This window comes from Liolophura sinensis, chromosome 7, assembly GCF_032854445.1.
Source record: "Liolophura sinensis isolate JHLJ2023 chromosome 7, CUHK_Ljap_v2, whole genome shotgun sequence".
NCBI classification, from domain to species: Eukaryota; Metazoa; Mollusca; class Polyplacophora; order Chitonida; family Chitonidae; genus Liolophura; species Liolophura sinensis.
Genome location: NC_088301.1, coordinates 45,101,706 through 45,129,348, shown reverse-complemented (window position 1 = coordinate 45,129,348; position 27,643 = coordinate 45,101,706). Strand labels below are relative to the sequence as shown.

At 36.6% G+C, this 27,643-nt stretch overlaps 1 protein-coding gene across 1 annotated transcript; it reads left to right on the top strand.

The window, feature by feature from the left end:
- The first annotated feature begins 13 nt into the window (after nucleotides 1–13).
- On the top strand, nucleotides 14–27,643 carry LOC135470041 (neuroglian-like). The gene is made up of 8 exons (XM_064748749.1): nucleotides 14–178; nucleotides 9,679–10,052; nucleotides 16,271–16,502; nucleotides 17,915–18,045; nucleotides 19,990–20,200; nucleotides 20,594–20,716; nucleotides 21,367–21,552; nucleotides 21,984–27,643. Exons 1-8 carry the CDS (start codon nucleotides 145–147, stop codon nucleotides 22,133–22,135), a joined length of 1,443 nt encoding a protein of 480 aa, XP_064604819.1. The 5' UTR covers nucleotides 14–144; the 3' UTR covers nucleotides 22,136–27,643.

Here is a 27,643-nt window from a genome sequence, read left to right as displayed (position 1 = left end):
ATTCGATGGAAATACAAGGGACGCTACATTAATACCAGCTTACCCAAGTATGAAGTAGACCCATTGAAGAACACCTTGTTAATTAAGAAGGTGTCGCTAAGTGATGATGGAATATACACCTGTGTGGCAACAGTAGGTGTGGACATGGATATGAAGGCTGCAGAGCTGAAAGTTAAAGGTAAGCTGCAATGAATTCATTCTCTAAATGTTTTTCATAACATTTTATTTATTGGAAATAAGATTTGTACATATCCACGAAAATGATTAAATTGATTTTTGTAGACTTATGGCATTGGGAGTAAACTGCTATTAAAAATCAGATTCTACAGTGATTTGTTGTGACCCATAAAGTGGGTATCGTTTTTCCTGTAAATTGTATGTTTCAGGATCCATTTGGCAAATGCATTTATAACAATGTATGCATATCCATTTTGATGTATTTATTTATTTGACTGGTGTTGTATGCTGTACTCAAGAAGATTTCACATATGATGACGCCCAGCATTATGGTGGGAGGAAACCTGGCTCTGCCTGTGGGGAAACCCACAACCATCCGCAGGTTGCTGATAGACCAGAGAGGAAGCCAGCATGCATGAGCTGGACTTGAAGTCACAGCCATATGTATTTTGAGTGTAGAAGTCTAATAGCATGGTGGCCTCACCTCCTCAGGTAGTTAAAGCGCTGGCTTGCTGCAACTGTCAGGCCTTTGACCAATGGGGTTGTGTGTTCAAGTACAGCTCTTGCTGTTTCACCTGCTGCTTTAAGTCACGAGGCTGTCAGGTACCTGGTGAAGATTAATGGCTTTTACTACAGTTTCCTTAATTCATAAACCTGACCGCCATCATAGTGGCGAAAATCCTTAAGCACGAAACATTAAACATCAATCAGCATGTGTGTGTTAGTGATCACACACATATCTATTACTATATCTATTCATATAAACTATTTTCATGGACAGTGTATAATGATCTTTAATCTGGCATATACTTCATGTTAACGTTTGCTTCATCATTAAAGAGAATATCCCAGAGGTTTTGGGGGAAAAAATCAGTTAGCACCAATTCAACTCAATCTTTTGCCAATATTTTAGAATAGCAAATATAATTGTTAAATAACTCTCACTGCTATAGCCGTTTTAAACTGTGAAGTTCACCTGACCTGGTAAATAATTTCTTGTCTTTGTGAAGAAATACATGCCAAACACCTTTGTAATTAATAGGCTTTCACTTCATGTTATCCATTTGCAAGTCAAACACTGATATCAATAACTCACACTCATTGATATCATAAACTCCCCATAGTATGTAGAAAAGTTTCCAGGGCATTCCGCTAGATTTATGGTGTGAAACTTCTGCAAACACTTTTAAAAAAATTGAGTTATCAATTATAATGCCAGTGTTCCTGGATCATTTGAGTGGAAGAGAGATGTATATGTATGAAAAACTGATTCCATCTCAACATATTTCCAGTTTACAGTGTAGGAACTGCAGTTAGATGATAAAAAAAATGCGTTGTTGCAAACCTCTTAGTAGATTGAACAGCATGATATTTTTGCTGCAAGTCGTACAGCTTTAGGCTAAAATTGAATTAAATTTGATGGAAAAGGGCCTGTCTCGTGTCAGCTGCTCTCCCATGTCCCAGAAGGCCTTGTTTTATGTCAGGATTAATTCATCGTTGTGGCTCTTATGCTCAGCTCACCCCTTAATAGTTAACATGTGGGATCATGTGATATCACTGCAGTGGTTGGCATTGCAGGTTCATTTGACATATTTTGTTATCTAACTTATCTTCATACACTGGAATTACCCAATAAACTGGCATTTTGGTTGGAATTTTAATTTTTTCCTTCAAAAGCGTTTCATATTCAGATGCTAAATTAATCACAATAACTCATGAAATTTTAATTCATTGCAATTTATGGCTTGCCATGGCCATAAAATTTTAAGATACAATATAGTTTTCTGTTTCTCTTAAAAAAGGTGACAACTATTTAGGATTGATGGTGCTTGTTAATGTAATAAGTAAATCATGGTGTTCACTTAGAACACTGGACATTTGGCCTTTTTCAAGTATCTAAGAATTATTAGAGAATTTTGTCAGTCGTAATACCAATATATAGCCTAAAACTCATGTCAGTATAAGATTAGAGAGGGTTAGGATAAAGTGTAACCATTTCTGTAGACTTTGGAGACAAAAACAGACACGTCTTTGTCTTATTTTCACTGACATCAACATGGGTTTGTGGCTAGTTCATGTGATGTAAAGTCCTAGGCCTAAGTTCTGTCTTGTCTGAAGCTGTAAAGATCACATATTGTTTTTTTTGTGGCCAGATGTCCAAACCATCGATATCACAAAAATATTACATGATCTAATCAAAGACAGATTCCCTGGGATAAATGGGATAAAAATTAATTGGCCAGTCTTGTCACTGTTATCAAGGATGGCTGGAAACCTCACTGGGCACAGAGGTGCAGCCATGTAATTAAGATGGATGGGGCACCCAATTTGTGTTTCCCCGCTATTACCAAATAAGACTTTTGGAATCTCTCCAATCTGAACCACTATCTAACATTCGACCCCACATTTTCTGCCATCCAAAAGAAGGAAGTACTTCATTTCCCTTATCCCAATTAGTAACCTTTGCTACTCGCAGCATATCTAGACCTTACAAACAGAAGGACAGTTATGCATAATATTTGTAGTTTTTCATGAATAAGATTAAAACACATAGATTACGAAGAAGAGTGATTATGCACTTTGCATGTTTTGATATGTTATTTTGACAAAAAATTTTCTTGAAAGTTTTGATCTAAAGAAGACAAACTATTCATTTAAGGTTATACATGTAATTAAAAAATCATGGTTTCTGTGTAGCTTGTTTAATGAAAATGGTTAAATGGTACATAATTAATATCTATAACTTTCAAGGACTTTCTCTGCATCTGAAAGTACATTTTTAGATACCAAACTTTTTAGATGAAAGGCAGTAGTTGTAATTAATGCTTTGAATTCTTGTGACCTACTAAACCAAAAAGGATAATCTACATTAAGCATAAATAAAATCACATGTAGTGAATTTACTTCGATTTGTATTTTTCAGTATGGAACCATTTTTGTAGTTTGTCTCTTTGAGTTTGACACCAGTAATATTAGCTCTTGTAGAATCAGTTTTATAATATGGAGTAAAAGCTGTAAGCACTTTTCAAAGGGCCATTATGTGAGAAGATTGTAGGTGGTGATATCTGAAGTGCAAATTTAGGTAATAGAATTCTAATTACTATGGAAAGTATATAATCAGTGACTGCAGACACACTTGGCACTCACATTATTGAGCTGTTGGGTATTTGTCATACTGAATGATGATGGTTGTGAAAAAAAAAAACGAATCTTTTTTAACAAAGGAAAGACATAATGTACAGAAGGTGCATACATTTTCGTAGATGTTTGACTGAAACGAACAAGAGTGTGCTAAAGCTACCCACTGCTGGCCTCTGTCCCAGAGAAAAACATTCTGATATTCATTCAGACTACCATGGTATTCATGCGGAAATCTAATTCTGTCTGAAAGAGGTCAGAGTTTAAATTATCTCCACATGGTGGACTCTGGAATTCCTAAAACTATCTTCATGTGAATACGGATGAAGTAATTAATTGATGCAAATTGACATGCTGTTGGCTGGAGAGCCCACTCTTGACCCTCGTCAATTTATCTGGAAGACCTATACATCATTTCTTGTGGCTTGATTGTGTGATAAGCTTTATTCCTTAATACATGTAGTTTTGGTAGTGGCTAAACCACTCAGAATATAGGCTTGATTCGGCTCTTGTGCTATTGTACTGATGATTGGAACTGGCGTTTGAATTTGATATTTTGTCTGAAGCAATTTGGTCTTTATTTGACAATATTGGTTCAGACATAGATACTAGATGAGTTGCAGCGTAACGAAATTGGAGACGAGTTTAGTTTTGTGATCCCTTCGCGTCAATGGATCAGTCCGAAACAGTTGGGGAGGTTTTTCGCTTTGAGTAGGAGATCGATTCTAGGCAGCCTTAACTCTCTCCAATTCCATCTTTCCTGTACAATTGTCTGGATCTTGGTCGGCATCGCATCAGATGACCTCCCCATGAATTACAACAGGGTTAAGACAATAGGAAACAAATGGCTAGGCAGATTGGGCCACTCCGTACCAATATCTACCGATGGGTACTAGTTACTGGGCCTTAGGTCTCAAATGACAAAGATGGATGGTGCCAGCAGCAGACCCAGATTGAATGTGTCTCCTAAAAGTACAACCAGATTACTTATCCTTTGTTATCTGGTGCAGTGACATGTAGCTAAGGCCCAGTATATATAAGTATATACCCAAATGATGATAATGTCAGAGTAATGGGCTTATTGCACACCTTCTTTACATTAGATTTTAATCAGCTATAAACAGTGAAACTTGAATAAACGCTCCTCTCTTTTCCATTATCTCTGAATGTTATGATTGCAAATTAACAAAGCTGCCAATAGTCATTAGGAATACCAATCTGCCAATAGTTCTTAATATTTTTCTGGTCTTGATCAATTTACATGAAGTCGATTAACCTTGTTTTCTATTGTTTTTACATAAGAAATAATTTCCGGTGCTACAGATGACATTTGTTAGCAGTTCCTGGTATTTGACTTGCCCAACAGAAGCCCTTTTTCTGCCAAATTCAGTGTTTGTCTCTCCTCAAATGTTATATATCTCTCAATGGTAGTAGAAAGATCATTTAATGTATTTGATTATTGCCAATGAAGTCTTAATTGTCTTATTTGGCATGTTGTGTTTTATCGCTATATGTACATCTGTATAAATCAAGCTTTGTTATGTGAGATTGATTATATAATTGAACGTTTCTCATATTGAAGTAAATTTGAAGTGACATTCCAAGAAGATAACTGAGGGAAAACAGAATATATGTATACATGTTGTAGTGCTTGGGGTTTAATGTTGTACTTAGCAATTGTAGTGACAAAAGAGATTATCTAGCTATTAAAATTAATCTTTCACACTGACATGTTATTTCTTTGATTTGTTATTGCAGGTGTAGCATTTAACATCCTTTTGAAATCAAGTACAAAGAAAAATCATTTGTAAAAGCCATTCATGGCCACAGATAGTTTATAATGAGTGGTTAGCATAAGAACTTCCTGTAGATTTCCTGCCAAGGTATGGTGTTAAAGAGAATTCTGATAAACATGTGTGTGCGTGGTATTCCAGAGGATATCATAGGCATGGGTTTTAATTAGAAATATGAGATTTCCGATATCCTGAGGGAAAGGTTTCTAAATGGCTTTTTAAAGCCAGCTAGTTTTTCAGCAGTCGATGTGGTCCCAACGGTCAGATTTATGGGGTGCGTTATTAAAGCGATAGAGGGTAATGCCCAAGAGGTGGCGAGGATACAGAAAAGCCGCAGAATTCTGTTGAGATTAATACTAGTGTTTCAGATATAATGAAGATGTATACCAATCATTAAATTGTCGTAGGGAAGTTTGACAGAGGAAGCCCTTTCGATAGAGGGCGATGCTGACAGATTTATGCCCAGATCCACAACATAGCTTTACTTTTATCAGTAACCACCACTAGGACTGATATCGAATATGTACTTAATTGCCTTCCTCCTCGTTCTTTTGTTTAAAACAAACTCCTTTGTTCTTATCAACACCACATCAGGTGCATTTTCCTTCAGAGTTTAAAAACTTGTAATTGTAAAGTTTCAAGATAACCTCCCTTAAAAAAAAAACATTTCTGTGAAAGGATTCCTTTCCAGAGAATTCCACAGATTTCTCTGGACATCAAAGCAGTAACCTTGTTAAATTGGATAATCAAGTGTGTGATAAAAAATTTAGTTGCAGAATTGTTTGAATTAAAGCAGTAAAACATGCTATAAACACAAAATTCCAAAGTAACAGTGCATGAGAAACTGTATACACGTTCTTATTGTTACCTTTTTTTATTATTGATAATGAATCACATATTTTCTGAACATTAACAGAATAAATCTAGATATATGCAATTACTAAGATATATGAATTTTAGTGGTGAGGATGTATTGGTCTATTCAAGTCCTCAGAATCTATTATTTTGTGGCTGGGCAGAGATAAATGGCATGCAGTAGCACTGATGGAGATCTCGATAACAGTTGGTTGATTGATAACTTCCTGGCAAGCACAGTGTAGATATCTGCCAAGTCATCATGCATCCAGTCATCGGCAAATGATGGAAAGAGCACATTGATGGGTTTCCTCAGTTATCTAGTATCGGCCCAAACCATCAGACACCCATTTCTAAGCCATCTTCCATAACCTATACTCTTTTTTTCTTACTATCTTATGTCATTAATTATTTATGGTTGTACAAAATGGAGAATTATTGAGCTTATTGATGATGTAACTCAGGATGTATGTGTCGTTCAAGTCAAAATGCAGTCAGGGCCATATCCTGATGCTTATCTTACACTTGTTGTAGAAAGGGCATGCATGTACATTAACTGAAGTTCTATGTCCAGAGCATGTACAATGTAAGGTAGGGTTTTCTCTGCTTTTGACTGAGAACTGTTGATATAAATGTGTGCAGTATATACATGTGTTTAATTAAAAAACAGGTGTCTGTAACAACTAATGGTATATTGTAGCTTGAGCAACAAAAGATTGTTACCTCTGAGGCTATCCTAAAGAAAAAACCTTTGTTTGGCAAAACCTGACCCTTTTCAGAAAAAAAGGGGGGGGGAGGGATTTTTTTTTTTTTTACATTCTCGCTAATGAAAAATATAAATATTTTAAAGAAGTATGCTGTGAAGATAAAAATGAAGATGAAAAAAACAACCTTATATCAAAATCTGAATAAGGTTTAGAGTAGGGCCCTTTTTGGAGAGTCACCGCCTTGTTAACACTGAAAAACATTTGCACATGTTTACCTGAACGTGCTTATTGGCATTGGCGTCTGTTTAATGTCTGTCAGTCACATGCTGTGTGCAGGGAATACACACTCTTGCCAGATATAGCTTACCACATGTATGTGTATAGGCATAATTGGCTTATTTCACAAAACAACTGGCTGGATCGATCATGCTAAGGGCGGTAAGTGAACACGAAATTTACTGATGCTGTTCGAGGGTGTAATGATGGAAAGCTTTAAAGGCTCTTGGCACTTTCATGAGGACGGAAAATCTGCACTGTGTAGGTTGTTCCTCATTCATCCAATGTGAAAGTTTTACTAAGGCGTGTATAGGAAACTAAGAAAGCACCACTGAATATGTTTTGAAGATGTTCTCCACATTTATCGGAATGCCTATAGTAATTTATTGAGCTGTTTCTCCCCTGCTGCAGAGGGTTTTGTTGAGCATTGCGGGAGACTGAGCATCTTGGCGCCATCCGTCTGTGTGGCACAGATAATTGCCATCTTTTTCTACGCCCAAATCGATGTCTTCTGGGACATCAAAGAACTAGCCGACTTCTCGATGGAGTGTCTAATGGCGTATTAAGTGTAAGGTTTTTCACGTATTTAAAAGATGCATACAGGTTTACTGATGTAATTCTGTTCATGTATATTCCAGCGTTATTTACCATAGAGGTGAAAAGAAGGTGTTACCATGTTTATAAAGGGTCTTTTTTTTAACCTTGCAAATACATCTAGAATGAATACAGTGTATATGTTCTTAACACTCATGTGTATATATATATATATATATACCTGTAGAAAAGGTAGAGAGAAAGCTTTGTTTCTGCTCAGTGAAGGCTAATACATGTAAATATGTCTAACTAAATTATACTGGAACATCTACGTCAACTATAGAAATCCATTCTCACAAGGTTACCACACAATCAAGTTTTGAAAGGCTATTTGTGTTTAGATTTCGCCGAGGAATTACATTGTTACTTCACCAATGTGAATGAATGGCACACATAGGCAGCGTAATAGCTCTACTGCCACTGTCCTTTTATCAGCCAATTTTGCCTAGAGTTCCTCTTAACCTTTTGCCTGATTTCATTGGCTGGGCTAGTGGCTATCCGTCTTCGCAAAGTCAAGGCCCTTATTCTGGGTCCTTGGAGATGGGGTTCTGAAATGACACGGAAACTGTGGAGAATTCATTGGGGTGTATGAAAGAGCTGTAACTGTCAGACAACTGCCCCATCTTTTCCTGTGGATGTATGGCTGACATTATCTGTCATGGCAACCTAGTTTCATAGAAGGTCAAAATAATTGTCAAAAAAGCTACAGCATAACAAGTGTGTGTAGTTACAGGAATGAACATGGGATGTGATAAATGCTGTAAAAATTTAAGCCATTGGCACAGGTTTTTGCAATCGGCCATTTTCTGCTCATTCACAAAAACTAGCAGCTATGCTAGTGCTCCAGCTCCAGAGGCTGTTATCATTCAACAATGGCAAAAATAACACCTGCATGTGTCATAATCATTTGAGAAAAACGTCAGTCATTTTTCACTGAGTCTGCACATGCTATATTTTTCTGCGAAAGCAATGACTTTCTGCGCACTTTCTCAATAGAAATATTTTAATTAACCCTATTACATTTATTTTGTTGAAGATTTGTCTGTTTTCCTTAACTGATTTTCTGTAAAGATTTAGCGTATCAGTTCCTAGACAAGTCTGGCCCACCAAAGAGATTACCACTGGTGATTGGCTGATAGAGGCGACAGCTCAGAGTCATCAATAAAGCAAAACATGGCCTACATTGAAGACTTGAGAAACAACAGAAAGAAATGAAGTGTAGTCAAGAACTTCAAAAGAAAACTAATTTCTTGGAAGGGCTTAGTAATTTGAAGAACTTCATTAGAGGTGTTCAATTCAATTTTACCAGTGACAAGATAGTTCATTTCATGTTGTATAGCCATTGCACCTTGCACATGCATGTATACCATCTGCATTCTGACATACATTATTCTTTTCCACATAGCTATATTGGTCCAAAATTCTGCATCTGAAGTAGTCTGTAAGTTAATTTGATTGGCTCCAATCACATGAGCAGTAAATTGAGGTTGAAATTGGAGAGACAGAATGGCGTGCGGTTGGAGAGACCAATTTTCTTCAGCCCCTGGCTTGCATGCTAATTACTTTCTTTGCGAGTCATTTTGAAGTTGCCTCCCCTTTTTTATAAAGGGTTTCCCTCCAGGGGGACTTTTTGCTTGAGTGATCACCAAGACGTGTGGCTTGAAATATTAATTAAAGCACCTAAGCGACCAGGTTAATGACATTTATGCAGCTGATTCTTTGTGTAATGAAGTTACAAATTTGTTTAATAGTATTTATTTTGAACACTACAGAAGTGATGTAAAATTCACTTGAGGAAAAGCTCTGTTTAATTCATTTGGTTTTAGAGTATCAAACCAAATGACCTTTTTCTTTTCAAAGGTAAGATCTTTCCAGAATGTGTGACTACATTAATCACTTAGTCAACACAGTTGGATCTGAACATGAACATGTGTTAACCACATAGGCTATGTTTATATTCCACTGAAGAGACATTCAGATGCAATGAATTTTCTTTGGGCAAATTGCTTGAAAAAATGTAAATACAGTCTTGCTGTTACAAGGACAGCTCATTATTCATTGTACACGTAGGATCTTTGTATTTGTTAGTCATACCTTTCATCATTATTTTAAAGTATTGTACCTTTTGTTGTTTTTAGCGCCACCTGATCAACCAGTGGACGTACAGGTTATCAACTGCTTGGCACATTCAGCGGAAATATTGTGGAGACCTGGAAATGAAAATGGCGATGCCATTAAAAACTTCATTGTGCAGTTCAATACTTCTTCTGACCCAGACCATTGGTATGATTACGATGAAGAAATTCCACATTTTGTCAGAACTACTGTTGTGAACCTGTTTCCTTATGGGAACTATTCTTTTCGTATGGTGGCACGGAACTCTGTTGGATTAAGTACGCCAAGTTATGCCACCAGGAAAGTTTGCTGGACACCCCCAGATCATCCTGATGGTAATCCAGAGAATGTGCGGACAGTTACCAATAAGAAGGGGAAGCTCATCATAGAATGGACAGTAAGTGGCTATTTTGTATGATTCCATGTCCATCCATGTATTACATGTAGTTTCAGGGGCCTCCGTGGCCAAGGTGGTCAGCACACCCGGGAGCCACTCACCAATGCGATCGCTGTGAGTTCAAGTCCAGCTCATGCTGGCTTCCTCTCCAGCCATACGTGGGAAGGTCTGGCAGCAACCTGCAGGTGATCGTGGGTTTTCCTCTCACCATAATGCTGGCTGCCATTGTATAAGTGAAATATAAAAGCACCAGGCAAAAAAAAAAATAAATACATGTAGTTTCACAAATTAACTTGAATGTCATAGAAGCAGGATACTTTTCTGTGTTGATTTCTTTGATTGGTATTGCTTTTAGATTTGTGTTTATGGCCACCATGAAGAATGGAGAACAGGTGTTATTGGGGAAGATGCTTAGCTTTTCTGTTGACAAAGCTGATTTAGCTGCGACGTGTTCAGAAGAGAAGTTTAATTGAGCTCTGGGGTTAAAGATCTTAAGGATCTTGTTAGAATGTCTCCTTGAGGAATGCTAATTGCCAAAACGTGATGGAGAGCATCCATCAAGGTCGAACGTGAGTCATCCGATTCTTGTGGCACAAGACTCAAACACTGACTGAGCATTCCTTCTTAATTACAAAAAGATTTAAAACATAAGCTTGTTTTTTTTTAATTTGTCTGTTTAAGCAAGATGTCTCTATCATTCTCTGATACACTGCAGTTTGGCCTTGTTATTTGATGAACAAGTACAATTTAAACTTCTGACAAGTCACTCGTGGACATGACATTGACAGACTGATGAGAAAGACTCAGTTTTCTCTTGAGTGTTCAAAAAAAGATATAATTGTCTTGGTCAGTCTTGTCATGTACGGTTAATTTGTTGGGGGTTTGGGTTGGAGTTGGGGTGAAAGTTGTTATGCACAAAGCCAAAGACAAAGATTTGTAGCTCATTGATCATCACTTACATGACCATCTATCTACATTTACATCACCATATGGCCCTAGCCCAAATGTTCTTTTTGTCATTTAAAATTTTTGTGACATATGTTGTATTTTGCGTTAGCCTCTTCATCTTCAGGGCATTTGGAAGGTACATGTAGTAAGGGAAAGCTTTATAACAAATGAACTATTCATGATGTTGAACAAATGCAAAAGCTTTGTGAATTCTGCCAAATGTTCACAATAAATCTTACCATACAGTTACATAGAAAGAGATGGTAGAAATTCAGAATGGGAAGAGTGATGATTAATTTCAATAGACAGAATCCATGGCTGAGAGGGTTAGCATGCAAGTGCAGCGCTAAGACCGCGGAGCCTGTTTTCCATGTAATCGCTGTGAGTTCATGTCCAGCTCACGCAGGCTTCCTCTACGGCTGTACGTGGGAAGGTACCTTCAGATGGCCCTGGGTTGTACAAGTGAAATATTCTTTAGTATTCTTTAGTATTTAGCAAAACATCAAATAAATAAATCAATACAAGTGAAATATTCTTGAGTATTCTTTAGTATTTAGTAAAACATCAAATAAATAAATCAATAAATCAATAAGCAATAGATCCAAAAAGTCTGCCCCAACCTACTCACATGTGATATAATGATAGTGATATTTTCACATACATTGTAACTGATGTAATTTTAGACAAATATTTAGCTGTCTAAAGACCGAGGAGCTGTCTAAATCTGTGTGAGTTATTCTAAAAATAAATTTAGAACTTTTCCTTGCCTGTACATCTTACATGTACAACGCTTATATGTGACTAGTAAAAATCTGACATTAAAAGCTACATCTGGAATCCAACATTTGATCTGAACTAAGGTTCTAATGTAATGTGGCTGACAGGACATATGTAGCACAGTTTATGTCCCCATTGTGAATGCAAAGGTGACATCTTGATTGCACCTGTTCTTTTTTGGGTGTGATGATCTTGTGAGGAATATGTGTAGAAAACTAAAGACAAGGTAAATATCTTAACCTGTTCAAAGTTGGTACACACATCCTTACAGATATTGCAAGATCTTTGCTTTACTTTTTCTTTTTTACCATATTTTTGCAGATTTGGAACAGATTAAATGTTAAAATGTTAGTAGGTCTGAATAACACAGTATATGTTCTCCATAACAGATAAGAAAGATGGGAGGGGGGCGGGCACTTATGTGTTTGTAAATACAAAGCAGCCTGTATATTTTCTTCTAAATCTGTGAGAGTCTGATAACCTGTGGTTTGTTATGGAATTTTCAAGGAGTTGACAGGTTAAACATAGATGTATATAATGAGCGAATTCTCCTTGCTGTACTGTCAGATGCAAACTTTTTGAGCCAACAGGCATTTGTTTATTATAGTTGTTATATGCAGGTGTTCAGATTAATAGTTATAGATAGCATAGATTATTTTTTCATTTTTTTTTTGTAGATTTGACTCACAACACCACAGTTTTTAGGAAGCCTGGAAATAGGAGTATTGTTATACAACTTCTCCTGTACAGTTTGGATAACATTTAAGACATGTCATTATTTTTTTTTTTTCTGATATCGTTGATATCTTATCTCATGTTGTTGGGGGTAAAGTAGGGATGGGGGAGGGGTTGGGGGGGTTGGGGGGGGGGGGGGGGGGTAATCTTGTGGTTTTCCAGCATGCTTTCAAATGTTTTAGCTCCTGCACCAAGGGGAACATTAGCACTGAAACAGTTTCCTTCAAAGAGTAAAAGCATGCATTTGTAATGGTTAAATTCTGTGACAGCCCTTATCAACCGAACTAACATTGTCACTTTGTAACCTTGCTTTTCCCTGTATCTCCATATTAATGGAGCACTCATAATCATGACCAAAATTTGTTTTTAAAGTATGTTTGTAACTTGTTTTCGTTTGTCATATTTTTGATGCTTACTTCAGTTCAGGCTAATTTAATGATAAGAATATGGAAAGTACAGGCACCAAAAACCTACATGTAGATTACTATATGCCCTTGGTTTATAGCGTAAGGTTCCGCGTTCCACCAGATGTCATAATTATCAGTAAACAGACCAAAGTAATGCTTACAATTACTTGAATGATTGAAAGTTGTGCTTTATCCGTGAACTGGCTTTTGAAACCAAGCCACTTTTTCATTGGTTTAACTATGGCACAAGTGTTCACCAACTTTCTTGAAAACCAAGATGTAACTTTTTGAGTGAGTGAGTGCTTAGGGTTGTAACTTTTTGATGATGTACAGCTATTACATCTACACTGTAAATGCACTCACATTTTGAAAGTTTCCAATAGCATTTTTGAAAATTAATCTTTGACTCATAGGTAGAAAAGTCACAGATATTAAGAAATAAATGGTAGTAAAAGTATTACCTTCTTGGCTAGGCAATAGTGATGAATTTATTTCATTGGCACAGATAAAACATGATTCCATAGATACATTAACAGGTATAGTTTTATGTTTCGGCCTATCAGTGTCACAGGTTGGATAATTTTATTTGTGGATCAGCCAACAAATGTAGATAAATATTGGCCATGTGGCTACATGATTCTATAGCCTGAGTACCCTGTGTGTTGCATATAGCAGTATCGTGTTACTCATGTCAGTCTGAGTCACTTGACTGTGCCACTAATGGATGACCAGTGACTAACCCCCCATTTATACTCTCCCACAGACCAGCATTTCATAACTCTGTCCTCAAGAGTGCTTCTATTAAAGCCTCTGTTCTCCCTGATATCCCTACTGTGACGGGAGTTATTATACCAGAACACTCACATACACAAACCTGGGTTTACTCTCCATTCTCCTCAATGATACATGTAGGATATGAGATGGAAAAGGATGTTTTATAATTGATTAGAGGCTGGGAAAAAGTCCATCATATGTGCAAGAATTTGTGATACCAGGAAATGATAAATGATTAAGGGATATTTGTATGGATTTTGTAGGATGACACAACATCTGGAGGAAGTGGTCCCAAGCCCCTTGCACAGAACACTGATAGCCCATCGACTGCACCTAGTATTGTGTTGGCACCATAACTGCATATTATGCTCCAGACAGACTAAAATTTCTCTAATTACTCAAGATTTTGGCAAATTTCTGTTCTAGAGAAAAGTGCATTGCTCTTGTTTTCCCTTTAGCTCAAAGATGAAAATATGTCTGTGCATTAAATTTAATATGTCAGTGTATTCAGTATAGCATAGGGTGTACGTGGTCACCAGATTAGCCTCTTAGATGGTATTCTTCTGCATTACCAAAAAAATAACCACCATATATGTATGTACCTGTAATAATTTATTGCAGAACGTGTAATTTATAAACTTTCTTCGTCATTGTCCAGGCCACATGTCCACAGGTATCAGAACTATTTCATTCTTCTCATTTGACACTAGTTTTGTTGCAAATAGTTCATGATACTACAGTTGGCCATTCTTTAAAGGGCTGATACAGCAATGTTATTTGACTGACAAACAGTCAGAGGTACAATATGGTATATGCATAGGGTCTAAGAAGTTTGAAACCATGCAAAATCAGACCGCGGGGTTGAATGAGAGGTAAAAATACAAGGCGCAATAAAACATTGATAAACATGTATGTTGCTATTGAGAAAAATCTTTTTTATCCTGAACTCTAAGTCTAAGAGTGAAATGGGCCACAAGTGCATGTGGTCATGTTTTCACAAAGGATTACACCAGATTACCTTTCGATTGGACAAACGAAGATTGAAAGCATGCCGGCGTGTATGGGCTGGCTGGTTCCGGGACTTGAATTAAATCTCAATGGCTTCTCCTGGCTAAGCTATTTTTGCACATCCCTGCTTCTTAATCACCTAAGCCCCCGATAACGATTCTGAAATGCCGAGTAAATATCTAAGGACAGAACTCTTACAAGTGGACAACGAAACTCCATTTGTGTTCACTGTTTGAATAAGTTTCTTATTGGTAGATAACTATTTCTTATTGTAAATAACTATTCATGGTGTGTCTGCAAAAATATTCAAAGATATTAATTAATGCATGTGGTTACAGCTCAGATATTGTAGTTGACATGAATGCATATATGCAGCTGTTTTTTTCCAAAAGTGTGCAGAATGACAGTCATATACAGTCATATGCAACAAATGCATGTTGACAAACAAAAGCAGTTGTCCAGAACACACATTACTGAAAAACACTACTGTCTATACCACCAGTAAATGTATATTTGAAATACATGTAGTAGATACATTGAATGAAATCTGTTGTATTATGTTGTATTATTTGGGTAATGGTCTTGGTCATAATAGCATAAGAAAAGCTCAAAAGTATCAGAGAAGTAATCATGCCAGGTGCACCATTTAAAAAGTTAACCATAAAAAGTTGTGGTACTTTGATCCTTTGTGCATCTGAGTGCTTTCATGCTAGAAATCATTATTTGACCTCAGCTGTCTTGTGTCCAACTTTTGTGGTTTAAAAACTATTGGAAGTTCAGTTGCCAATCTTTTTTTGGTGGCATATCGGTGTGATAAACATAACCTAGGTCCAAAGTTTAAATTGCTAGAGCTATCGTTCAATTACTGATATTAGGAAGTTTTTGGAGCCGTTCAGGCGAAGATTTATGGACTAGCGTGCAGACAGACTCGTTTTTGCTTTGTACAGGAGGGCTCATCAATCTTATCTGATCCAAGAGATTAGTTCTCAATCGTATTTAGTGGCTCTGGAACAAAGCGTTATCTAGTTTGCTTAAGTGATAAGTCCAGAGGTGATTTGTCTCCCATGTAAAAAGTCTTCACAGATACACACTTGGGGACTTACAAATCAAACCTTCTTAGACTACAAATATGTGAAAGCTTTTTTTTTCTCAACCTGTTACTCTTGGTCAAGTTGGCTGGGTATTTTCACAGATGCATCTAAAGCCTGAGAAATGAAAAAAAGAAGAAAAAAAATCATCAATACGTATTTATCTTGAAGCAGTGGCAGAATCTGGAGGGCTAGCTAGGGGCACTGAAGCCTACTCAATAACGTGAAAAGATTTTGTCTAAAAAAAAAAACAAAACCAAGAAGTCATTGATTTGAAATTTCTTGATGGAAACTTTTCTGCAGTCGAGATCTACTTTTGTGTAGCACAATATCAACACAATCCCTAAAAGTATACACAATCATGACCTTTTTGTAATGATTTTTATACCATTTCATATGTTATGTGTATTTTATTAATCCATTTGGTATCGTATTGATATGTGTGCTGATCTAAGTATTCGTTTACTCCCTTATTTTACAGCCAATGCCACGACTTCTACACAATGGGCCAGGTTTTCACTATGTTGTCAGTTGGCGACCCAAAGGTAGCACCTATTGGCACAGTCAGGTCGTGGAGAATTCAAAACAAGGCCAGATTGAGATTGATGTGGAGACTGTGTATGGTCTGTATGAAGTCAAGGTCAAGGCTGTTAATAACATCGGGGAGTCTTACCAACCTGCATTCGTTATCCTTGGTAGATCAGGAGAAGATGGTGAGTTTGTGTCATCGTTAAGGAAATTGAATCTTGTTTAGATGCATGTTTGTCTAAAATAACATATCTCTGTTCTCCACATTTGTGTGATATTCCTTCTGTTTGCACCTATGTTTCACTACTGGTATTTTAATGTGTGGAAATGGGTATATGTCAATTACAAAGTTTTTATACTTTTTAATATTTTTTTAATTTTATTATTGTTATTTCGGATTTTATTATCGTTATTTGGGATTTACACATTCTGTATAGATTATAGTCTTTTTTTTAGAGATCTGTTAGCCACATGGTCTAGATATTTCATATATATTGCTGGCGCAATTAGGTGCCGAACATAAATTTCCTGGTCCAATATACAAAGCTGTCGTGACCAATTTTAGGCACAACAGTCTGTGATATGTATATTCGGAAAGTGTAAATACCTAATACTGATAATATCATTACATGGTACTGTGAACTGGAAATCACTTTGATTCTTAGCTTAAGTAAGAAGCTATTGTCCAATATACCCTTTGCTGCATGCACTGAAATGACACAGTTCATACACTAAGCAGGCAGTCATCATCAAGCAGTACGCCTATACAAATCTGTGTCGCTGGAGAATTTCACAGCCCTCTGTTGAAAAGCTTAAATATAATAATGTCATAAAGTAACAGGAAGTCATTGTCATTTCTGCTAAGTAAAGATGACGTGTAATAACAGAATTGAAAGCATTCCTATTCAAGACAGCTAATGTGGAAAAGAATGAGTTGTGCCCAAGAGCTGCAGATATTGCAAGCTTTATATGGGCTGGACACTGCTGTATAAGGGGAGATAACCTCTGCTCTCTACTTCACTGTAGATGTGTATAATTGCGTATTATAATTCACAGGTACAGACTGGTTTATATATTATAATTGTTTGTGAAACGAAAAATGAAATAGACACTTGGAACATAAATAAACCCTACCCTGCAATTATGTTATCATTTTACATACAATACAAGTTCATAAGTTTTTGGAACAGGTGTTGTCAGTTATAAAAAATTGAGGAAACCCTCTAAACACAATCATATGCATTGATGATAAATGTAGGTTTACATTTTGTGGACTACTTTATGCAGTAAGGTCAATTTCTGTTATATCTGTATTATAGGGATCTGCATATCAATTACCCACAAGTGCATGTATAGTGTGAATGATCCTGTAGATCCACTAAGAATTTTCATGTAAAATGCGCACATGTAGTGTGCATGTATGAGTAGTATTACAAGATTATGTTTGCATGATGATAGCATAATAATAATGATGACATTAAATACAAAATGATTTCATTTTTGGAATAAATATTAAGTGTGGTTTATTAGAGTGTCGTCAATTTTCCCAACATACACTGACACTTGAAAGCTGCAAATACTGTATATCATATTTCAGAGCCACAAGTAGCACCAAAAGATTTCCGATTGGATCCTGACAAACCAGTGCAACCGCACTCTGCACACTTCATCTGGGAAGCTGTGGATACGACAGTGGAAAAAATACATGGCAGATTTCGAGGGTACAGGGTAAGATGGCTAGGTTTATGAAGTTTTTATAGATCAGGAAATGGATTTTTATCTTTTCAGTCATTATTATGTTATTATTCTAGCTTTTTCTACTTTTTGACTGAAATTTGTAAAAAGTTTGAAATATAATGAATTGGATAGCATGTACATGTAAATCATGGATTTACATTGTATGTGAAGTGTCTAAATTAATATACTACATGTGATTTCTATCATATTTTAGGGCCATCTTTAGCCCTAAATAGTGTATGAAAATCTGTTACCAGTGTGTGTGTATCCAAGGAATGATGCACTTATTGAGAAAGAAATTGCATCAAACTGCCTCAACATGGACAAAGTTATAGCAAACTAACTAGCTATTGTGAGTGTGGCATGGCCAAGTTCATGGTTGAAACAGGGGTTAACAAATCGAATGCGACATTGTGCTAAAGGATTTAAATTCAACATGATGTCAGTGGATAGGAATTTTCTGGAAATTGGTCTTTTGTTGTTTTTTTTTTTTTGCAACCCTATTGTCAAGGAAGGATTATTTCTGGGCAACAGTTAAGAAAGACACAGTTTGCTGCAAATCTTTAATCAGGAACTGGGATCAAGTGCAGCAATTAAAATCAGCTGAAGTTTGATCATGTTCATTTAATATGTTGATAAAAATGCTAATAAAAGGATTGATGTGAGAAAGAGAAATTGAGCACATTTAACGGAGAGCAAATTACAAAGAGAATGTGTTGTAGTGCAGGTCGCAGATTTCTTTTGAAGTCCATGCACTTGGAAATTTCCAATTTTCTCTGGTGTCTGATGCATCGTTAGTCTTTCCTCTGGCTCGTCTGACCTGAATATGTTTCTCAGACTTCCAGAGTCTCAACTGTGAAGAGACCGTCTCAAGAAACCTTAATCAATTTGTTTGAGAGGGACTGAGCAGCACAACTTCATTGACCCTGATATTTGATCATCTCACCCTGATTGTGTCGTCTGTTGCTTTCTTCTCAGTCGTCCTTGCAATATGGGTTATTTGCATTTACAGTATGGGTTTGACACTTGCTGTATTGGTTGTTCATCCCTTGCTGTATTGATGCGTTCATACATTTTCTTCTTTGATGAAGGCAAGGATGCTGCATATTAGTGTGGAATACGAAGCAGAGTTTAGACAACTGGTACATTTTTTCAATGTTCAATGTTCTGTTTTTTACATTTACACCACTGGCTCACTATATACACACCATATTTATAACACCTGAGTGGTACTATTATATGTGATCACCTCCCTAGTTCAATCAAATGTCCAGAGGGTGTGACAAGTTATTAAAGTAGAACCTTTGATCATGAAAATAATTTTGCTTCCTGTACTCTGAAGTCCTTGTTTTCTAGCTGCTTGAACCATGATTGTTAATGTATTGAAGAAAAAATTTTTGCCGGAATATTTCAGTAGTTTATGACTTTTTAATAAACATTGCCCATAAACCACATCATTCCATTGATTCATGTATTTGTTATACAATAATTACCTTTATTGACCTTAGCATGTCATAAAACACCACAGGTGTTGAGAACTTTGAAGACAGAGGACCTATATTGTAACTAGATGCATTTGCAGTTTTTAAGGATAAAATGAGAGCCTGGAGTTACATATGTATGATTTAAGGGCTATTGTGCCTACATGTTGATTTTAGGTTACACAGGAAAATTCCACCCACATGATCAAGGTCAGGGTTTTTCGTGGAGCAATCTAGGAAGATGCTAGTGGAAACCACCATGCTACGTTTCAACAAGCACTGAAGAAACCCCCAGTCCTGGAAGAGCTTAATCCAAACATTCATCTTCATTGGTCAAGAGCTTATTGTCTCAGCCTTTGACGGCTCTGAAATATATATGGGCATAAAACATGATGTAGTACAAAGCCATTGAAACAAATCTCTCATTGCTTGTTTCATTTTTGTAATGTTTCAGATTCGCTATTGGAAGTCAAGTGAAGGGAGACATAGGTTACGTCAGATAGATGTGTTCATTGATAGTCCAGGTAGGACCCATGGTCCTGACATCCGTGCTGCTCTGAACGGGCTACCAGCTTACACAGCACTCAGAGCACAGGTTGTTGTTATGAACACTCACTATACTGGCCCACCTAGCCAGACTATTGACTTCTTCACCCCAGAGGGCAGTAAGTAGTCTTAGCATATTTTATTCATAATACAGGTGCACTCTTTAGAGTAGTCTTATTTTGTTCTGGACAACAAAGGATTTCACCAGTTTCCTTTCGTTTGGTAGGATTTACTGTGAAGTACAAAAAGTAGGCCTGCTTGATGTTCATTAGTAGATCATTTAAGTTAGTAGGCACATGTTGTAATAGAGTCTATGCACAGAATTGGTTTTTCTCTGATTTACATTTATAATGGTCAGGAAACCTCTTGCAGATTTATAAAAGATGATGGTTATGAAAAGTAGTATTAAGTCTTTTTTTAAGCCTCGATGTAAAAACTTGCACATGATCTTGTATTGGCTGTTCAAGTGACAAATGTTTCTAAATGTTTTCATGTTTGTGTGATTTGTCTAGCTCCAGGAGCAGTAAGAGACTTACGTGTAGAGGCATTGGGCAGCTCCTATGTTCAGCTGGAGTGGCTTCCCCCTGATGAACCCAATGGCATACTACTGGGGTATGACATTGGGTACCAAGCAGGTACATCTGCATTGAACAAGTGCAATACACCATAAAAGCTTTATTAAAGCTGTGTTGTAAATATTGGAGTCCTATGAAGAAATAGGATATTGGAAGTGAAAAGTTAATACCTTATTAGGCAAGGTGGAAGATTTATAAGTCAGTCAGGTTACAATAAATATTGCAGCACACTGATCATATCCACCAAACATAAATCATTGGTAAGCAAAAAGTAATAAATGACCATTAATTGCCTGAAAACGTATACATATTGTAACTGTAAAGCCCTATTCTTCATGTGGGATATGTATAACTAGGCAATTAGAAAGTTATCAGTTAAAGTTTATGTTACACAGCTGATACAGAGTATGGATCACCGGACTATGGGGTATATATTCTTCATGCTCATGAGAGGTTGGGAGTGTATGTAGCACAGTCAGACATATCAGGGTTATCTGCCCCTGCACTCTAATACAAGATACTTTATAACGACTGTCAGTATAATGTGTCTTTGATTAAAACTAAAGGAAGGGGTGATACAAGTGCCTGTGACATATACTACCTATATATTAATGTGCTGTAAGTAGGAATTTAAGGGAAGATAACTTTACTTTACCCATTCTGAAATCAATATAAGAAGATATTGACTGAGTCATCTTTTTGGTTTACAGTGAGTGTCACAGAGGTTGGCCCTATCCAACCTCTCAAACCTGAGGTGCCAAACCCTTCCATGTTAGCGGCCAAAATCACTGGCCTGTCTGGTGGTCACCAGTACAGGTTTTACGTCTGGGCGCGGACTAAGGCTGGGCGGTCAAGGGATCCCAGTTTTGTGGATGTAGTCATGGAAGATGCAGCTGGTAAGATAGCAGCACAAGAATTGCTAATTTTGTGACATACGCATGTACATGTACCAGTAGAAAAATTTTACAGTTGAAAGTTTGGCTGTGCTCTTTCTTGTATAGTTGATAATTAACAGGTATATTAATGGCACTGGTTAATTGTAAAGATGAAAGCAATCCATGCAATTAAAAGTGTTTAATACATTGCAGATGATGGGAGAGTCTGAATTGCCTTTACAACGCCTCACACTCTATTGTTTGCATCAGCAATGTGTGAGGATTTTTCATGAGTTGTCTCCCTTTCAAGTTGCTGATTATTAGCAAGTGATATCTACAGTGTATTTTCTTACTTCAGAGTTTGACTCAGCATTACCTGTAGTAAATTTGTAACTGAAATAAGGCTATTTAGTGGCAACTGAAATTTTACAATTCTGTCTTACCACTTCCAGATCAAAGAAATGGTGAATATCAGACATCTAACCACAAACGTGAGGACAGAAGAGGAGGTGACCCAACATCAAGTACAGATCTGGCATCTTTATCGCGATTAACACTGTCTACCTCCTTAGTCCTTACAACTCTAGTCTTCCCATTTTTGTAGAAAGAATTTTGGTGAACATTGTGCTGTCTCGATCTTTAACTTGATATATGTGATATATAAATCGGAAGCCTTGTGTTACAGTATATACAAAGCATCTTGTGGATCTGGTGACGTGGCAAATCATTTAACGTGGCTGGTCAGTGCATTTGATGAAAGTGTTCATTACCTGAGTTGATGTGATGTAACATTAACCAGACACATCTGAGGACAGGTGTTGCCCTAACTGACCATTGTGATGAATATAATTGAAGTGGCGACCTCAGAGACAACAGCCTTTCATCTGGCAAGAAAGCTAGGCTTCTGTAGAGGTATACTCAATTGCGTTAGTACAAAGCACTTGCCTGAACTTAACAAATAAAGGTTGTGCATTCTACCTCATCGCTCTACAAAAGCACCAAGTGACAGAGAGCATCAGCGCTAATGATATACGCCCTAGCTGTCCGGTATCTAGGGGCCAGTGGCTGGTCATGCAAAGTAATGTGTTGTTTCAACACGTTTCCGATTCCTGGAGAGACGGATTATGTGGCAGTTTCACTCATGTTCACCCGGCACCAAAACCCACTTGGCAATAATAACATGGCGACAGTGCTCAGCAACCCTGTAAAGGGCAGGAGCAAATCAAAGTATAAAACAAACTTTGCGTGGTGCAAGCTGTTTTAGTCGCAGAGAAAAGTGTTATTTTTTTTCTCCCAATTGCTTGGGTGTTAAAGATACTTTATATCACTGATGATATGCCAAAGTTACATTTCCGTTTATACTGTACAGACTGCGTGTTGTGTGTGGCGAGCTATAGTGGTGGAGATGTTTGCTGGCTTATATCTACAATAAACTTTATACTGAGATACCATTATGTAAATAAAATATATGAAATGTTTGGTTGTGATAAAAAAAACATCTGTTGAAGCATAGAAATATGTGAAGGATGTTAACACCCACCCCCATTAAATGCCCTGTGTTGACTGACTTTCACATCAGTCATCAGCTTCCTCATGAAGGCTTTGCTTTTGGCTGGTTAATTGCCAAGTTTCTGTCTGCCAGACAGGGAACTGTGGATGTGGTGTGCTTCAGTCCATACTTAATGTATGGGTCATCAGTACTTATATAAAGGGTTGTTATCATTAGCAATGAAGCATTACTGATGAAGCCAAGAGCCAAGGTCAAGCCAAGGTCAAACCAAGATAAAGGGTAAGGCTGCTTAAATATATAATCTTCCTTTATTATTGTCAAGGTGAAGACAACAGGTGACTAGACCGGTGATTAGAGGCATCATTGGTTTGTGACAACAGATACAAAGGTTTCCTCAAAGTTTGCCAGCTCTTTCCACTGTAAGTGTCCATCAACCATGGACGTGCGATGTCTCTGCAGATGTTACAGTCCATGAGATGTCACCTGGCAGACTACTGTTGGCTTTCCTTTTAATGTGCTAATGGATTCAATAATGAGCACACATACATATATAGGGACAGAGATTGGTTGTTTCAAATGTGATAAATGCATTGCATCATCTTTGTGAAGAATCAATCGTTGGAGTTGTTATCCCAGTGGCTTGGCATTACCTACACAGTACAATTCTAGTCAGAGAGGAGGATCTTTCCATACTGGTTTCTTCCTACTTTTTCAAAAGCATGAGTGATGTGTGATTGTGTACATGTATGTGTCTACACTGTATTGCAAATCCGCCAAATTGCATTTACGTTGATTCAGTTTAAAGAGGAAATTTATGGTATTCTCGTAAGCCAAACTGTTGTAATTATGTTTTTTTTTATTCTGTTTGCTAAAATTGTATTACACACAGATATTATACCATGTTCTTTTGTTAGTCTTCAAGTGCTAGTCATAGATTTTACATTTGTTACATTTGCTAGAACTATTTAACGAAGTAGGCATACTGTGGTCATTAACCATTGAAGCAGCCATCTTTATCTTATTGTTATAAGGTAGGGCACATAAACAATCAGTCATCAAGCTTTACCTGATGATGTCACAGTTTACCAGACAATCATAGCTGTTGATTATTTTTCAAACATCGCCACTCCATGTACATGGCTGAAATACTGCCATTGTGATGTTAAACCTTGATGATTCATTCTTTCAAAGGTTTTTTGATGTTTATGTACTGCAAGAATCACATTCCTGAAACTCATTAAAGATTTACATCCAGTCTTCTAGAGATAGCAAAGCTTTATTGTTACTGCTGGGGGTTGTTTATAGCCACTATTACAACACGCGACAAATTTGTCACAAGAACAGAAATTAATGTTAAATTTTGTGTACAATATCTGGTTTGTTCTCATTTAAGTAAATAAGTATGAAACAAATTGCAATATTGTACATTATGTTAAAAGTGAGGTGGATTTGTTGTGAAAACAATATTTTGCATTACTTTGGGTGATTGCATATGAGAATGTGTGGTTAAAGGGAGAGTGAATAGTTTCCTAATTTGGAAGAATGATTCATTGGGTGTTTATCTCTGAGACTACTGATGACTTTGATGTACATGTAACTAAATGTACATAACGTATGTACATGAATTGACAAAATATATGATGCTTTTGTAGATTTCATATAGACTTATTATGTAGAAAATGGATGCAATTGTGTTTCCTTTTTGCCAATTTTCTTGTCTTCATGACTGTATCATACCAATGAAGTGCCATAAACTTTGCAAATATTAAGAGATTTTCAGCAGTTTCCTGACTGGCAATTGAACTTACTCAACATGAAGGTGATTGTGTATGTGACAGTCTTGAAGTTCTGTGAGCAGGTGTATTAGATGAGGAGATATAATTCCTTATTGCACCTGTTTTAAGAAGCAACATATCTTTTTATTTTTTTAAAAAAACTTGCAACTATATATAATTTGACAGCTAGTGCTTCATTTGTTTATGGCTTCATCTTTCCTTAAGTTTAATTATTTCATCTGCATTTTACCATTTGACTGCACCTTCCAATATTTTCACCATGTTCATGGTGATTAAGCAAAGACATAGTGCTCTTCGTGAATGGACCTATAACTTAAGTGCTAATCTGAGTTGTCTGGTCTTTCCCTTGCATCAATAACCGGGTACATGTTTTGCAAAGATATTTTGAAAGAAATCAAATTGTAATGTTTTATGTCTCTCATTGAGGTTGTGCATACAATGAACCATATTTATGAATACTCTATTCGTCTTTGATGGCATGTCATTCCCTTTCATGACTTCTTAATGTTTTGTGACTGTCAGACGTGTAGACATTTAGTGCGTGCATCGTAGTATGTGTAAGGGTGATGTAGGGACTTAATAAAGTATCCATAGGTGCATGTAGTGCTGTTGCAAAATGCAGTTGGTCAAGCTGAAGGCAATTCCTAGTTATATGCATTACTATATGAAAGGTTTCGATTGAATGATAACACTGTAGCATGGTAAGGCAGAATAACATACATTTTCTGTAATAACTTACTTTGAAATTTCGACCTTTGACATACTTACACCTTTCATGCTTTCTTTTCAATTTACTGTCTCAAGCTTATGTTTGTGTGTGTATAGCATGACTAATTTCCACCAAAATGATAGACAAATTTTGATTGAAGAAGCAATAATTTATAAGCATTCACATTATCCTTATCCACAGAAAACAACATCTTTACTGCTGGTTTGTTGTTATCCATAACTCATGAATACACTTGTTATGAATATTTTGTATTAAAAATCAAAAATTAAAAGTTCAATAAGTTGTTCTCTTTTTTTATGCCCATCGTTTACCTGAGTAGACTATAAATGCACCATGAACATCTTAATCTTTGCTGTGGCAGGTAAATATGACTACAAGTCAAATCTTACCTGTAGCTTGAGGTAAACCTCCAAAGTCTGTTCAGACGCAACTTCTCAAAGTAATTACAGTGTTCAGATCATCTTGTCTGAGATCACAGCTTACACCTAAATTGTGAGGCACTCCAAGAGCTCAAACCTTCTAAATGTATAAATCCTCATATAAAGACAAAACAGACAGTTACATGTGCTCTGCATTTCAGTTGTGTTTGTGGTGAAGAATTGTTTAAAATAATTCCAGCATCCTGATCCCAATCAAGGCCAAAATTTAATTTAATTTAACCTTTTCATACAAATCCCTATATAACTTAAACGAAAAGACCTCAAAAAATACAAGTGGGCATCCCTAAATATGTCACTTATAACTGTACATAAATATACCTTCATTTATTTTTTTTTAGATTTTCGTGAAAAGACTTAGGTGCTCAAACATTTGAATTCTAGGGTGGGCTTTATGGATCATAGTATCAGAGGTTAGGAACTCTGATGTCCCAGGACGTTTTTTCATGTCTAATCACGAGACTGAATGTTGGGATAACACTTTTTACCCATGAGTGAAAGATTACTGAAATAATGTTACCAAAAATTCCTACCTTCTGGTGAACAGCAGGAAAAAATGTGACGTCAGGCCAGAGTTCCTAGATTTCATAAGGCTCATAAAGCCCACCATAGTTTTCAAATATTTGAATGCCTTTCAACACTCTTAAAAAATGTGAAGAAATAAATGAAAGTGTTTTTATGCAGTTTTTGTAAGGTGAACTTCACTTCATATTTTAGCTTTCTTTTACTTTAAACATAAAGCTGCTCAAAGACAGACAGACAGATGGACAGATGAGGCTATAAGTGTATGATATTAGGGATGATTGTAGTAAAGACTGTCTTACCACTCGCGTCTTTTGGAACAACTTCCGAACCCCTCTTTTCAGAGGACAGTTAGACGGGAGATGGTTCTTACTCCTCTTTGTATACCAAGTTTTATACGTTTGTTAGTGATCTTATGTAGTATTAACAATTCATGTTCTAGTCTGTTGTTTACCTCCGCTGTTCAGATGTTATCTGAAGCACCATGGCATATATTTGTTCTTGCATACATTATGAATTATCATAAGCAATGTTAACTTACTCAATTCAAGTTAAGAAATTACATTTCGCATGAATTTTTAAGTAGTACCAGATGTTTTGCATGATGAACTGTTGGCATGGCAACCGATATACATGTAGTTTACAATTCCATGACGGGCTGTTGTCTGTGCTTCCGAAACTTCATGGTATGTTTATGTTTAATTTTTATCTTTTTACTGTCTTAAGACTACGCTGTTGTGAAAATAACAATCTGTTATTAGTTGTTGTTTAGGCCACATGCGCACAGCAGTATTTCTTATGACATAATTCCATGACAGTTAGAGGTTAACACATTAATGTGTAGAACATGGAAATAAATGGCATCTGTCTCTCAGATAGGGTAGGTTTGTCGTGAGTCCCCTGACGTTGTACATGTTATTACGGAGTGTGGGGGGTATGTCGTCATGTTGTATAGGACGGCTGTCAAACTGACATGTTGTTTTCAGTTTTTTTTTTATTTCCTGTGTGTTTTTCCTGCTACTTTGACTTAAGCTCCAAATGTCTGACATGCGCAATGACTTGTCGGTTTACGTTGCACGTACAATTACGGAAGCATTAATTTATTTTTGTAAATAAA

What these genes read in the sequence shown, in the direction of transcription:
- LOC135470041 (XM_064748749.1), top strand. Translation starts at nt 145, where the DNA reads ATGGATATGAAGGCTGCAGAGCTGAAAGTTAAAG. An exon ending in AGCTCATCATAGAATGGACA is followed by an intron (nt 10,053 to 16,270) that starts GTAAGTGGCTAT and finishes CTTATTTTACAG; the next exon opens with CCAATGCCACGACTTCTACA. An exon ending in AGTCATGGAAGATGCAGCTG is followed by an intron (nt 21,553 to 21,983) that starts GTAAGATAGCAG and finishes TACCACTTCCAG; the next exon opens with ATCAAAGAAATGGTGAATAT.